Source organism: Heterodontus francisci, chromosome 5, assembly GCF_036365525.1.
Source record: "Heterodontus francisci isolate sHetFra1 chromosome 5, sHetFra1.hap1, whole genome shotgun sequence".
Classification (NCBI taxonomy): Eukaryota; Metazoa; Chordata; class Chondrichthyes; order Heterodontiformes; family Heterodontidae; genus Heterodontus; species Heterodontus francisci.
The window spans coordinates 193,652,201-193,665,825 of NC_090375.1; the positions used below are offsets into that span (position 1 = coordinate 193,652,201).

General features: G+C 42.2%; 1 protein-coding gene across 1 annotated transcript in view; it reads right to left on the reverse strand.

The window, feature by feature from the left end:
• Window positions 1-13,625, reverse strand: part of mtbp (MDM2 binding protein) — a 142,723-nt gene that overhangs the window by 98,300 nt on the left and 30,798 nt on the right. Inside the window, exons 5-7 of the mRNA XM_068032555.1 lie at window positions 12,863-12,921; window positions 10,378-10,522; window positions 8,458-8,572 (exon numbers count right to left, since the gene is read on the reverse strand). Of these exons, the coding sequence (XP_067888656.1) occupies window positions 8,458-8,572; window positions 10,378-10,522; window positions 12,863-12,921 (319 nt within the window). The remainder of the gene's footprint in view (window positions 1-8,457; window positions 8,573-10,377; window positions 10,523-12,862; window positions 12,922-13,625) is intronic.

The following is a 13,625-nucleotide window of genomic DNA, read 5'->3' on the forward strand; positions in this document are numbered from 1 at the left end:
AGGACTGAACTAGCACTGCTTTAAACTAGTCACAATCTTTTTTCCAAGTTAACTGTCAGCTGGCTTTCTGGTGTGTCCTTACTGTTTCTACAGACCTAGCTAGGGGAATTCAAAATGGTGCTGCTGTTTTAGTTATATTAGACCTGGGGAAAAAAACAGGAAACACCAGCTTCACGAAGAGCAAGTCCTCTCAGCAGAGGCTAACGAATAAATAAAGTCTCTGCTCTACTCTGTTAGACAGCCCGCTGGTCGTAAAACTAACAGCCTCTGATTACAGAAGTGTTGCTATCTTAGGTGGTTAAAAAAAAACAGACAGCAATTAATGCTTCTGTGATTCTGATTGAAGAGGAAATGTAATTGAAGTCAATTTAGTATGCTTTAGATTTAATTACAAAGAGTAATTTGGGTAATTATAAAGTAGGGTTTTAAAGTCAGTAATATCAGAATAAAATTAAATAGAAATATGACTAGAAACCAGAGTAGCAACACTGATAATGGATTTTTTTTTTAAATGTGGAAAATCAGACGAATTGAAAAAATTACTTTGAACATCGACAAATGTTGGTACAAACTGAATCAATAAATTTAATACAGGTGCACGCACAAACTAGGAAGACTACAGTATAACAAAGACTGCAGTGCCAAAACTGACTGCAATACTCCAGATATGGTCTGAACAAGGCTCTGTACAACTGAAGCATCTTTACCTCATTTTTGTATTCAAACCCCTCGAGATAAAAAAAAATTCCATTAGCCTTTTTTTTGAGTACTTTTTGTACCTGTGCACGAGCTTTTAGTGATTTGTGTACCTGGACACCGAAATCCCTTTGCTCCTCCACAGCGCTCACCATTAAACTTGCTATTTCTCAGATCCAAAGCGGATGACTTCACAGTTCCCCCACATTGATCTCGATCGGCTGCAATTTTACCCATTTGCAATGTTGTACTTCTATCTACACAATTTGTCCTTAACTTAGGATCATCTACAAACTTGGCTACAGAACTCTCTATTCCTTCAGCCAAGTCATTAATATATATATAGTGTAAAGGCAAGAGTTCAGAGAGAGTGTTCAGGAAAATTTTCTACAATAGTATGTTTCCAGCCCAATGAGTGGGGAGGCACTGCTGGACCTGGTTCTTGGGAATGAGGTGGACCAAGTGGATCAAATATCAGTAGAACATTTAGGGTACAGTGATCATTGTATCATAAGGTTTAGGTTGGCTATGGAAAAGGACAAAGAACAATCTAGAGTAATTAATTGACTTCAAAGATTGGCAGGAAAAACGGTAGCTGAACAATAGGCTACCTTCAAAGAAGATATAGTTCAGGCACAGTCAAGCTATGTTCCCTCGAAGGGAAAAGATAGGGCAAACAAATACAGAGCTCCCTGGATAACAAAAGAGATGGAGATTAAGATGAGGAAGAAAAAGTGTGCTTCGTACAGAATACAATGGAGAACAAGGCTGAATATAGAAGGTTCAGACAGGAAGTGAAAAAGCAAATAAGAGAAGCAAACATGGAGGCAGAGGGAACAGCTGAGTTATAAAATGAATACTTTGCATCTGTTTTTCATCAAGGAAGATGCTACCCAGACAATGGTGCAAGAGGGGGTAATTAATAGAAGATTTAAAATTGATGAGGAGGTATTAAGATAGGCTAGCTGTACTTAAAGTGGATAAAGCACCAGGACCGGATGAGATGCACCCAAAGGATACTGAGGGAAGTGAGAGTGGAAATTGCAGTGGCACTGGTCAGAATTTTCCAGTCTTCTTTAGACTCAGGGGCAGAGGACTGGAGAATTGCAAATGCTACACCCTTGTTCAAAAAAAGGATGTAAAGATAAGACCAGCAACTACAGGCCAGTCAGTTCAACTTCGGTGGTGGGGAAGCTTCCAGAAACAATAACTCAGGACAGAATAAATAGGCACATGGAACAAATGTGGGATAAATAAGGAAAGCCAGCGCAAATCTGTTAAGGGAAAATCGTGTTTAACTAACTGAAGTTTTTTGAAGAGGTAACAGAGAGGGTTGATGAGGGCAATTCTGTTGATGTGGTGGATATGGACTTCCAAAAGGCGTTTGATACAGTGCCGCACAACAGACTTGTGAGCAAAGTAATAACTCATGGAATAAAAGGGACAGTAGCAACATGGATAGGAAATTGGCTGTGTGACAGGAAACAGACAGTAGTGACTAATGGATGTTCTTCGGGCTGGAGGAATGTTTGTAGCGAAGTTACCCAGGGGTCAGTGTTGGGACCCTTGCTTTTCCTGATATATATTAATGATGTAGACCTTGCGGATGATACGAAACTTGGAAGCATTGTGAACTGTGGGGAGGTTAGTATAGAACTTCAAAAGGACATAGACAAGTTGGAGGAATGGGTAGACAGGTGGCAGATAAAGTTCAATGTGGAGAAATGTGAAGGGATTCATTTTGGTCGAAGGACATGGAACGACAATATAAAATAAAGGGTACAACGCTAAAGGGGGTGCAGGAGCAGAGGGATATGTCGTAGGTCATTGAAGGTGGCAGGACAGGTTGAGATAATAGAGTACCAGAGCAGGGAGGTTATGTTAAACTTGTATAAGACACTAGTTCGACCTGCCAGTGCGGCTAGAAATAGGAAGATAGTGCAGCTAAACACGTGGCTGAGCAGCTGGTGTAGAAGGGAGGGTTTCAGATATCTGGACCATTGGGCTCTCTTCAGGGACAGATGGGACCTGTACAAGAAGGACGGGTTGCATCTAAACTGGAGGGGCACTAATATCCTGGCTGCAACTTTTGCTAGCATCACTCGAGAGGGCTTAAACTAGTGTGGCAGGGGGGTGGGAACCAGAGCAGTAGGACAGCTAGTGAAATAAATGAGGAGGACATAGTAAATAAGGCCAGTAGGACTAAGAGGAAGAGCAGGCAGGGAGATGTTGCTGAGCACAGCGGGACTGGTGGTCTGAAGTGCATTTGTTTCAATGCGAGAAGTATAACAGGTAAGGCAGATGAACTTAGAGCTTGGATTAGTACTTGGAAATATGATGTTGTTGCTATTACAGAGACTTGGTTGAGGGAAGGGCTGGATTGGCAGCTAAATGTTACAGGCTTTAGAAGCTTCAGGCGGGATAGAGGGGGATGTAAAAGGGGTGGGAGAGTTGCATTACTGGTTAAGGAGAATATCACAGCTGTACTGCGGGAGGACACCTCAGAGGGGTCATGCAGCGAGGTAATATGGATGGAGCTCAGGAATAGGAAGGGTGCAGTCACAATGTTGGGGGTTTACTACAGGCCTCCCAACAGCCAGCGGGAGGTAGATGAGCAGATATGTAGACAGGTTTTGGAAAGATGTAAAGGTAACAGGGTTGTGGTGGTGGGTGATTTTAACTTCCCCAATATTGACTGGGACTCACTTAGTGCTAGGGGCTTGGATGAGGCAGACTTTGAGAGGAGCATCCAGGAGGGCTTCTTGAAACAGTATGTAGATAGTTCAACTAGGGATGGGGCCATTCTGGACCTGGTATTGGGGAATGAACCCGGCCAGGTGGTTGAAGTTTCAGTGGGGGTGCATTTCGGCAGCAGTGACCATAATTCCATAAGTTTTAAGGTACTTGTGGATAAGGATAAGAGTAGTCCTCGGGTGAAGGTGCTAAATTGGGGGAAGGCTAATTATAACAATATTAGGCAGGAACTGAAGAATTTAGTTTGTGGGCGGCTGTTTGAGGGTAAATCAACATCTGACATGTGGGAGTCTTTCAAACGACAACTGATTAGAATCCAGGACCAGCATTTTCCTGTGAGGAAGAAAGACAAGTTTGGCAAGTTTCGGGAAGCTTGGATAACGCGGGATATTGTGAGCCCAGTCAAAAAGAAAAAGGAAGCATTTGTAAGGGCTGGAAGGCTAGGAACAGATGAAGCACTTGAGGAATATAAAGACAGTAGGAAGGAACTTAAGCAAGGAGTTAGGAGGGCTAAAAGGGGTCATGAAAAGTCATTGGCAAACAGGATTAAGGAAAACCCAAGGCTTTTTATACATATATAAAGAGCAAGAGGGTAACCAGGGAAAGGGTTGGCCCACTCAAGGACAGAGATGGGAATCTATGTGTTGAGCCAGAGGAAATGGACGAGGTGCTAAATGAGTACTTTGCATCAGTATTCACCAAAGAGAAGGACTTGGTGGATGATGAGCCTAGGGAAGGGAGTGCAGATAGTCTCAGTCATCTCATTAGCAAAAAGGAGGTGGTGTTGGGTGTCTTGCAAAGCATTAAGGTAGATAAGTCCCCAGGGCCTGATGGGATCTACCCTAGAATACTGAGGGAGGCAAGGAGGAAATTGCTGGGGCCTTGACAGAAATCTTTGCATCATCATTGGCTACAGGTGAGGTCCTAGAGGACTGGAGAATAGCCAATGTTGTTCCTTTGTTTAAGAAGGGTGGCAAGGATAATCCAGGAAATTATAGGCCGGTGAGCCTTACATCAGTGGTAGGGAAACTATTAGAGAGGATTATTTGGGACAGGATTTACTCCCCCATTTGGAAACAAACGAACTTATTAGCGAGAGACAGCATGGTTTTGTGAAGGGGAGGTCATGTCTTACTAATTTGATTGAGTTTTTTGAGGAAGTGACGAAGATGATTGATGAAGGAAGGGCAGTGGATGTTATCAATATGGACTTTAGTAAAGCCTTTTGACAAGGTCCCGCATGGCAGACTGGTACAAACTGGGGCGGCGCAGTGGTTAGCACTGCAGCCTCACAGCTCCAGCGACCCGGGTTCAATTCTGGGCATTGCCTGTGTGGAGTTTGCAAGTTCTCCCTGTGTCTGCGTGGGTTTTCTCCGGGTGCTCCGGTTTCCTCCCGCAAGCCAAAAAGACTTGCAGGTTGGTAAGTAAATTGGCCATTATAAATTGCCCCTAGTATAGGTAGGTGGTAGGGAAATATAGGGACAGGTGGGGATGCGGTCGGAATATGGGATTAGTGTAGGATTAGTATAAATGGGTGGTTGATGGTCGGCACAGACTCGGTGGGCCGAAGGGCCTGTTTCAGTGCTGTATCTCTAAACTAAACTAAAAGGTGAAGTCAAATGGGATCAGAGGTGAGCTGGCAAGATGGATACAGAACTGGCTTGGTCATAGAAGACAGAGGGTATCAGTGGATGGGTGTTTTTCTGAATGGAGGGATGTGACTAGTGGTGTTCCGCAGGGATCAGTGCTGGGACCTTTGCTGTTTGTAGTATATATAAATGATTTGGAGGAAAATGTAGCTGGTCTGATTAGTAAGTTTGCGGACGACACAAAGGTTGGTGGAGTTGCAGATAATGATGAGGATTGTCAGAGGATACAGCAGGATATAGATCGGTTGGAGACTTGGGCAGAGAAATGGCAGATGGAGTTTAATCCGGACAAATGTGAGGTAATGCATTTTGGAAGGTCTAATGCAGGTGGGAGGTATACAGTAAATGGCAGAATCCTTAAGAGTATTGACAGGCAGAGAGATCTGGTCGTTCAGGTCCACAGGTCACTGAAAGTGGCAACGCAGGTGGATAAGGTAGTCAAGAAGGCATACGGCATGCTTGCCTTCATCGGTCGGGGCATAGAGTATAAAAATTGGCAAGTCATGTTGCAGCTGTACAGAACCTTAGTTAAGCCACACTTAGAATATTGCGCGCAATTCTGGTCGCCACACTACCAGAAGGACTTGGAGACTTTGGAGAGGGTACAGAGGAAGTTTACCAGGATGTTGCCTGGTCTGGAGGGCATTAGCTATGAGGAGAGGTTGGAAAAACTCGGATTTTCACTGTAACGACGGAGGTGGAGGGGCGACGATAGAGGTTTACAAAGTTATAAGCGGCATGGACAGAGTGGATAGTCAGAAGCTTTTTCCTAGGGTGGGAGAGTTAGTTACTAGGGAACATAGGTTTAAGATGAGAGGGGCAAAGTTTAGAGGGGATGTGAGAGGCAAGTTCTTTACACAGAGGTTGGTGAGTGCCTGGAACTTGTTGCCGGGGGAGGTGGTGGAAGCAGATACGATAGCGACGTTTAAGAGACATCTTGACAAATACTTGAATAGGAAGGGAATAGAGGGATATGGGCCCCGGAAGTGCAGAAGGTGTTCGTTTAGGCAGGCATCAAGATCGGCGTAGGCTTGGAGGGCCGAATGGCCTGTTCCTGTGCTGTTCTTTGTTCAATTGAAGTATTGTGTCCAATTGCTGCACTTTAGGAAAGATGTGAGGGTATTGGAGACAATACAGAAAAGATTCATGAGAACGGTTCCAAGGATGACGAAATTCTGTTATGAAGATAAATTGGAGAAGTTGGGACTATTTTCCTTGAAGAGATGGCGGAGAGGTGATTTGATGGAGGTATTCATAATAATGAGAGGTCTGGACCGAGTAGATAGGGAAAAACTGTTCCCACTCGTGAAGGGATCAAGAAAGAGTGAGCACAGATTTAACATAATTGCCAACAGAAGAACTGGCGTCATGAGGAAAAACGTTTTCATGCAGTGAGTGGTTAAGCTCTGGAATGCACTGCCTGAGACTGCGGTGGAGGCAGGTTCAATCGAGTCATTCAGAAGGGAATTAGACTGTTATCTGAAAAGGAAGAATGTGCAGGGTTACAGGGAGAAGGCGGGGGAGTGGCACTAGGTGAATTGCTCATTCGGAGCGGCGGCGCAGACACGATGGGCCGAATAGCCTCCTTCTGTGCTGTAACAATTATGTGATTCTGAGAGATGGGGAAAAGCTGAGGCCCCAGTACAGATCCCTGGTGAACACCACTTATCACATCCCACCAGAGTACATTACCTTCATCACTGTTCTGTCTCTTACCTTCCAACCAATTACCAACCCATGTCACAAGGTTGCCTCCAATTCCTTTGCGCTTTTATTTTTGGCGATAATCACTTACGTGCAACTTTACAATATGCCTTCTTGAAGTCCATATAGACAACATCCATAGAAACTCCTCTATCCACCATGCTAATAGCCTCCTCAAAAAAATTCATTTATTTTAGTCAGACATTACCTACTTTTCACAAATCCTTGTGGAATCTCTGATAAGTTCCTAATTGACCTAATTGTTCAAATCACACTGTCCCCGATGACAGATTCCAGAAACTTTCCCACAGGTCTGTAGTTGCCCCATTTCTCCCCTCCCTACCTTCTTAAATAACAGACTGGAAATAATTGCAATTTTCCAATTGAACAGCACAATTCCTGTAACTAGAACGCTTTGCAAAATTATGACTAATCCATCTGCAATTGCTCCAGCTACTACTTTTAAAAACTAGGGGGTGGAAACAATCAGGTACTGTTGATTTGTCGATCTTAAGTCTCATTAATTTCTCCATTAGCAATTTTTAACACATTAAATCTGTCAAGTTCCTTTGACTTATTTTTGGGTTCCATTGTACTACTGGTATTTTGTCCTCCTCCTCCACTGGGAAAATGGATATAAAGTATGCATTTAACAAGTCTGCCATTTCCTTATTGTGTCACCTGCGACAGCCTGCAATCTCCTTTACCACTCCCTTTCTCTTAATATATTTATGAAAACATCTGTTAGCTTTACTATCTCTTCCAAGCTATTTTCCCCCAATATTTTCTTTTAGCCCTTTATTACTTACTGCGTATCCCTTTGTTGCTTTTTATAGGTCTCCCAAGTCTGCTAGAATGCCACTGCCCCTTGTACTTGTGTAAACCTTTTCTTTAAGGTTGATACTGTCTCAATTATATTATTAATACCTAAATATAAACTGCCCAATTTCCACAGAGTCAATACAAAGCGTAGTTTTTGGGTGAAGACAGAGTAGCAAGAGACAGGGAGATAATTGAATCAGACTGGTCAGACTTAATAGTCTCAGTTAAAAGTCAGACATTTTGTTCTTATTTTTGTATTCCCATTATCAATTCCTTTGTCCACATTTATAAGCCACACACCATCCTGACTTGGAACTATATCGCCGTTCCTTCACTGTCGCTGCGCCAAAATCCTGGACCTCCCTTCCGAACAGCACTGTGGGTGTACCTACCCCACATGGACTGCAGCAGTTCAAGAAGGCAGCTCACCACCACCACCTTGAGGGCAATTAGGGATGGGTAACAAATGCTGGCCTTGCCAACATGCCCACATCCCATGGAACGAACATAAAAAAATAAAATTATAATGGAAACCATCAATGTAAATTTATCCTGCTATTGTTAAATCATCTTGCCAGTGATGGCCCTGCTGCGCCTTTGAGCTCGACGACTGTCCTGTTAGTGAAAATGATTTGTAAACTCCTTAGAAGTTTTGTTGAAAAGTTCATACCAAGTTAAACCATGGACAGAAATAAAAACATTTTTTCCACCCTGGCTTTCTGAAATGCAAACTATTTGTTGCAAGGTTAATGCATTTTCCTAGCCCACAGAAATATAAAACCCCAACTAGGTTATTTTCTACAATATAAGAATAGAGGAACAGAAGTCGTACCTTTCGCTCTTGGATGTGTACCTTCCCTCTCCATACCACCAATGGATCAATCATTTTCTCAAAATTTTCTGGATTTACAACAGTTGCTCCAAGGTACTCTGCAATTTTCTGCCAACTGCAATTAGATAAATTGTGTTAGATGTCTGAATTTGGAAATAATGAACTGTAGTTTGAATTAACTACTTGCTGGTCACAATCTACATTTTATCATTCGTCACATAGAAAATACAGAAACAGGCCATTTGTCCCAACCAGTTCATCTGGCATTTATGCTCCACTCAACCCTCCTCTCATCCTTGCTCATCTAACTCTATCAGCATAATCTTCTACTCCCTTCTCCCTCATATGCTGATCTAGATTCCCCCTAAATGCATCTGTGATATTCACCTCAACTTTTCCACATGGTAGCAAGTTCCACATTCTCACCACTCTATGTAAAGTTGTTTATTCTGAATTCCCTCTTTGATTGCTTGGTGACTATCTTATATTGATGGGCTCCAGTTTTGCTCTTCCCCACAAGTGGACACATTCTCTCTGTGTTCAATCTATCAAAACCTTTCAGTTTTAAAAACCTCTATTAGGTCACCGCTCAATCTTCTGTTTTCCTATTCATCCCTTCCTAACTGGTGGTCAGAAAGTATGGGGAAGCCGCAATTTGGGTTTCCTGGTTTTTAAACTCGTAACAACTCACCATATTTCTTATTATTAAATATTGCCTCTCAAGCCATTTAACTTTTTTTTAAATAAAGGCTTTGTAGATTTATGGCACTAGGTTTTGCTCTTTACCCAAAGTTCTTACAGTTCTTGATCCAGAACTAGTAATTAAACACTGATGTACAAGCCACGGAGTTAGTTACAAAAATATTTACAATTAGATAAGTTCCCCTCCCTCTCACGGAAAAATGCTGGCAAATTTATGAGAATTAGACTGTTATTTGAAAAGAATGTACAGGGTTATGAGGAGCAGGTGGGGGAATGGAACTGAGTAAATTGCTCTTTCGGAGAGCCAGTGCAGACATGATGGGCTGAATGGCTTCCTTCTGCATGGTAACAATTCTGTGATTCTAGTAGGGAGGGCAGTACGGTCCACCCACAAGTATTTTAATAACATCTGCTTCTCTTTTCACAAATGCTGCCAAACCTGCTGAGTGGTTCCAGCATTTCTTGTTTTTGTTTCAGATTTCCAGCATCCGCAGTATTTTGCTTTTATTTTAATAACATCTGCCTGCTTGATGACCTCCAAGAACTTTTAATGCATTACAAAGGAACAACCCTGTCAGATAAGTTCCCCTCCCTCTCAGAAAAATACTGGCAAATTAACTCAAAAATGATGTTCAACATTGGGTTTGCTGGGCAGGTTAGGCAGCACTTCAAATGGTAGATCTCCACATTCCTGTACCCCATCACTCCCAAAAACAGCATCTCAGCCATACAGTACCAATGAACTCAAACTACACAAAAATACATGGCATATTATTAACTATATAGGGTAGAAAAGTAACTTGATTGAAGGGCAGTACACATTATGCAACAATATCAACTTCTTTCCCAGTTTGTTTGAAAGAATTCCAGTTTGGTTTAAAGAATTGTGTAAGGAAAAAATAGCACACTGCAAGATACTGACAACTTGATAACAATGTGCCTGCCATTATTATGATTAATTTGGTTATCAAAACAGCTCTGCTACAACACAGGGGCTCTGATAGAAATGATGCTGTCAATTACCAGGAGGAGGTAATTTATCTGCCATACTAAAAATGTAAATGTTTGACCAAACTTTAAATCCTAACTTTATGAACCAGGGAATAGTTTTACATGCAAGCAAAATGACTGAAACAGAAAATATAGTTTATACGATTGTTTACCTTTTGTACCAGTTCCAAATAAACACCGAACTTGTGCAAGTTTTGAGATACTTACCACTTGCCATCCATTGTGGCTATGGTAATTTCTGCTGAATGCCACTCTCTCAGGTGCTTAAATGCACCCACAACAGGGAGCCAGTCTTTCAGCCTAGGAATACCACTGCCATAGACCAGCAAGATTATATCCAATAACCCCTTTCCTGTCAACAGAAAAAGGGAATTCAAGCTCAATCCACCTTTTAAGCATAAACAGCCCAAAGGCAACAACTTGGGAATGCTGGCACACTTTCATTCCCTCCACAAACTTTAAGAGAAAGTTATGGAACACAAAATTAGTTAAAATAAATTCTTTAGTGAAGTTATCTGGCTTACTTAGCTCACAAAAGTAAAGTCAAGCATAATCTCAACATTAGATAGCAAATAAATTGTGCTAAATCTTTTATAAATCACTGGTTAGGCTTCAGCTGGAGCGTTGTGTCTGATTCTGGGCATTAGATTTTGGGAAAGATGTCAAGGCCTTGGGGTGGGTGTAGAGGAAATTTACTATGATACCAGGGGTGAGAGACTTCAGTTAGGCAGAGAGATTAGAAAAGATGGAATTGTTCTTCTTAGAGCAGAGTAAGTTACGGGGCGATTTAATAGAGGAAATTAGGAAGGGTTTTGATAGAGTAAATAAGGAGAAACTATATCCACTGGCAGGAGGGCCAGTAACCAGGGGACACAGATTTAAGGTGATTGGCAAAAGCACCAAAGGGGAGACGAGTACAAATGTTGTTTATGCAGTGATCTGAAATGCACTGCCTGAAAGGGCAGTGGAAGCAGATTCAATAGCTACTTACAAAATGGAATTGGATAAATACTTGAAAAGGAAACATTTGCAGGACTATGGAAAAGGGCAAGGAGAGTGGGACTAATTGGATAGCTCTTTCAAAGAGCTGGCAGAGGCACGACTGGCCGAATGGCCTCCTACTGTGCTGTACGATTGTATGATCTAGTACCGAGCAAACCCTGTGGTTTAGATCAGGGACAAACCTGCAACCCTCCACTCTATGGTACAATATGTTGGTGCTCCAACAAGCCACTTAAGATTGCTATTCTTAAATGTCACTCAATCTACGACAGGGTCTATTAGCCCTATAAAGATTTCCTTTATTATAAATAGCCCAATAATACTGAGATTTTTGTCTAAGCCATGGGGTAAAAGCACCCCCCACCCGCCATTAGCTTCTTGAGCCTTTGCATGCACCTTCCATCGACGTAAGACACTAGTTCAGCTTCAGCTACAGTATTGCGTTCAGTTCTGGGCGCGGCACTTTAGGAAAGATGAGAGAGCATTGGTGAGGGAGTGCAGAAAAAGATGAGAATGGTTCCAGGGACATAGAACTTCAGTTATTAAGACAGATTGGAGAAGTTGGGACTGTTTTCCTTGGAGAAGAGAAGTCTGAGGAGTGGTTTGTTAGAGGTATTCGAAATCATGAAGGGTCTAGACAGATTAGATAGGGAGAAACTGTTCCCACTTGTGAAAGGATTGAGAACAAGAGGGCACAGATTTAAAGTAATGGGTAAGAGAAGCAAAAGTGACATGACAAAAAAAGTTTTTTCACGCAGCGAGTTGTTAAGGTCTAGAATGCGTTGCCTGAAGGTGTAGTGGAGGCAGATTCGATTGAAGCATTCAATACAGAATTAGACTGTTATTTGAAAAGGAAGAATGTACAGGGTTAAAGAGAAGGCGGGGAAATGGAACTGAGTAAATTGCTCTTTTGCAGACATGATGGGCTGAATGGCCTCCTTCTGCACTGTAACTATTCTGTGATTCTAGTTGAGAGGGCAGTATGGTCCACCCACAAGTATTTTAATAAATAACATCTGCCTGCTTGATGACCTCCAAGAACTTTTAATGCATTAAAAAGGAACAACCCTGTCAGATAAGTTCCCCTCCCTCTCAGAAAAATACTGGCAAATTAACTCAAAAATGATGTTCAGCATTGGGTTTGCTGGGCAGGTTAGGCAGCACATCAAGTGGTAGATCTCCACATTCCTGTACCCCATCACTCCCAAAAACAGCATCTCAACCATATAGTACCAATGAACTCAAACTACACAAAAACACATGGCACAATATTAACTATACAGCCAACTGTGTAACAGCCCCAACAAACAAATTTTTCTGCAGCACCTGTGGAAGAGCCTGTCACTCTAGAATTGGCCTTTATAGCCACTCCAGGCGCTGCTCCACACACCACTGACCACCTCCAGGCGCTTACCCATTGTCTCTAGAGATAAGGAGGCCAAAGAAGAAGAGGGTAGAAAAGCAACTTGATTGAAGGGCAGTACAAATTATGCAACAATATCAACTTCTTTCCCAGGTTATTTTAAAGAATTCCAGTTTGATTTGAAGAATTGTGTAAGGAAAAAAATAGCACATCATAAGATACTGATAACTTGATAACAATGTGCCTGGCATTATGATGATTAATTTGGATATCAAAACAGCTCTGCTACAACACAGGGGCTCTGATAGAAATGATGCTGTCAATTACCAGGAGGAGGTAATTTATCTGCCAGTTGATGTAGACTCTCTGCAGCCTCTTCAAATAACCTGTAAAAGAAATTACATTATTGGGTTTTTTTTTACATTTTCAAATGTTTACCATTATTCCCTCATTGTGAGCAAAAACAATACACATTTTAACTTCCCCGCCCACCAAAAAAAAAATCTGTAATATGGGGCGGCACAGTGGTTAGCACCGCAGCCTCACAGCTCCAGCGACCCGGGTTCAGTTCTGGGTACTGCTTGTGCAGATTTTTGCAAGCTCTCCCTGTGACTGCGTGGGTTTCTGCTGGGTGCTCCGGTTTCCTCCCACAGCCAAAGGCTTGCAGGTTGATAGGTAAATTGGCCATTGTAAATTGCCCCTAGTGTAGGTAGGAGAATGGTGGGGATGTGGTAGGGAATATGGGGTTAATGTAGGATTAGTATAAATGGGTGGTTGTTGGTCGGCACAGATTCGGTGGGCCGAAGGACTGTTTCAGTGCTGTATCTCTAAATAAAAATAAACTCAGCACTTAGAAATGTCATGGTTTTTGGTCTGATCAACACAATTTATAAACATATACATACATACACACACACTGAAGAGGGTACAAGAACCTAGTGATTATGGTATTAGACTCGCAACTCAGATATCCTGAGCTTAAATCTCACCATGCAGGTTGTAAAACTGAATTCACAAAATCCAGCAATTTATGGACTAACACCAGACGAAAAACCATGAAATCTGTAGGGCTGTCAAGAACATGCCAACC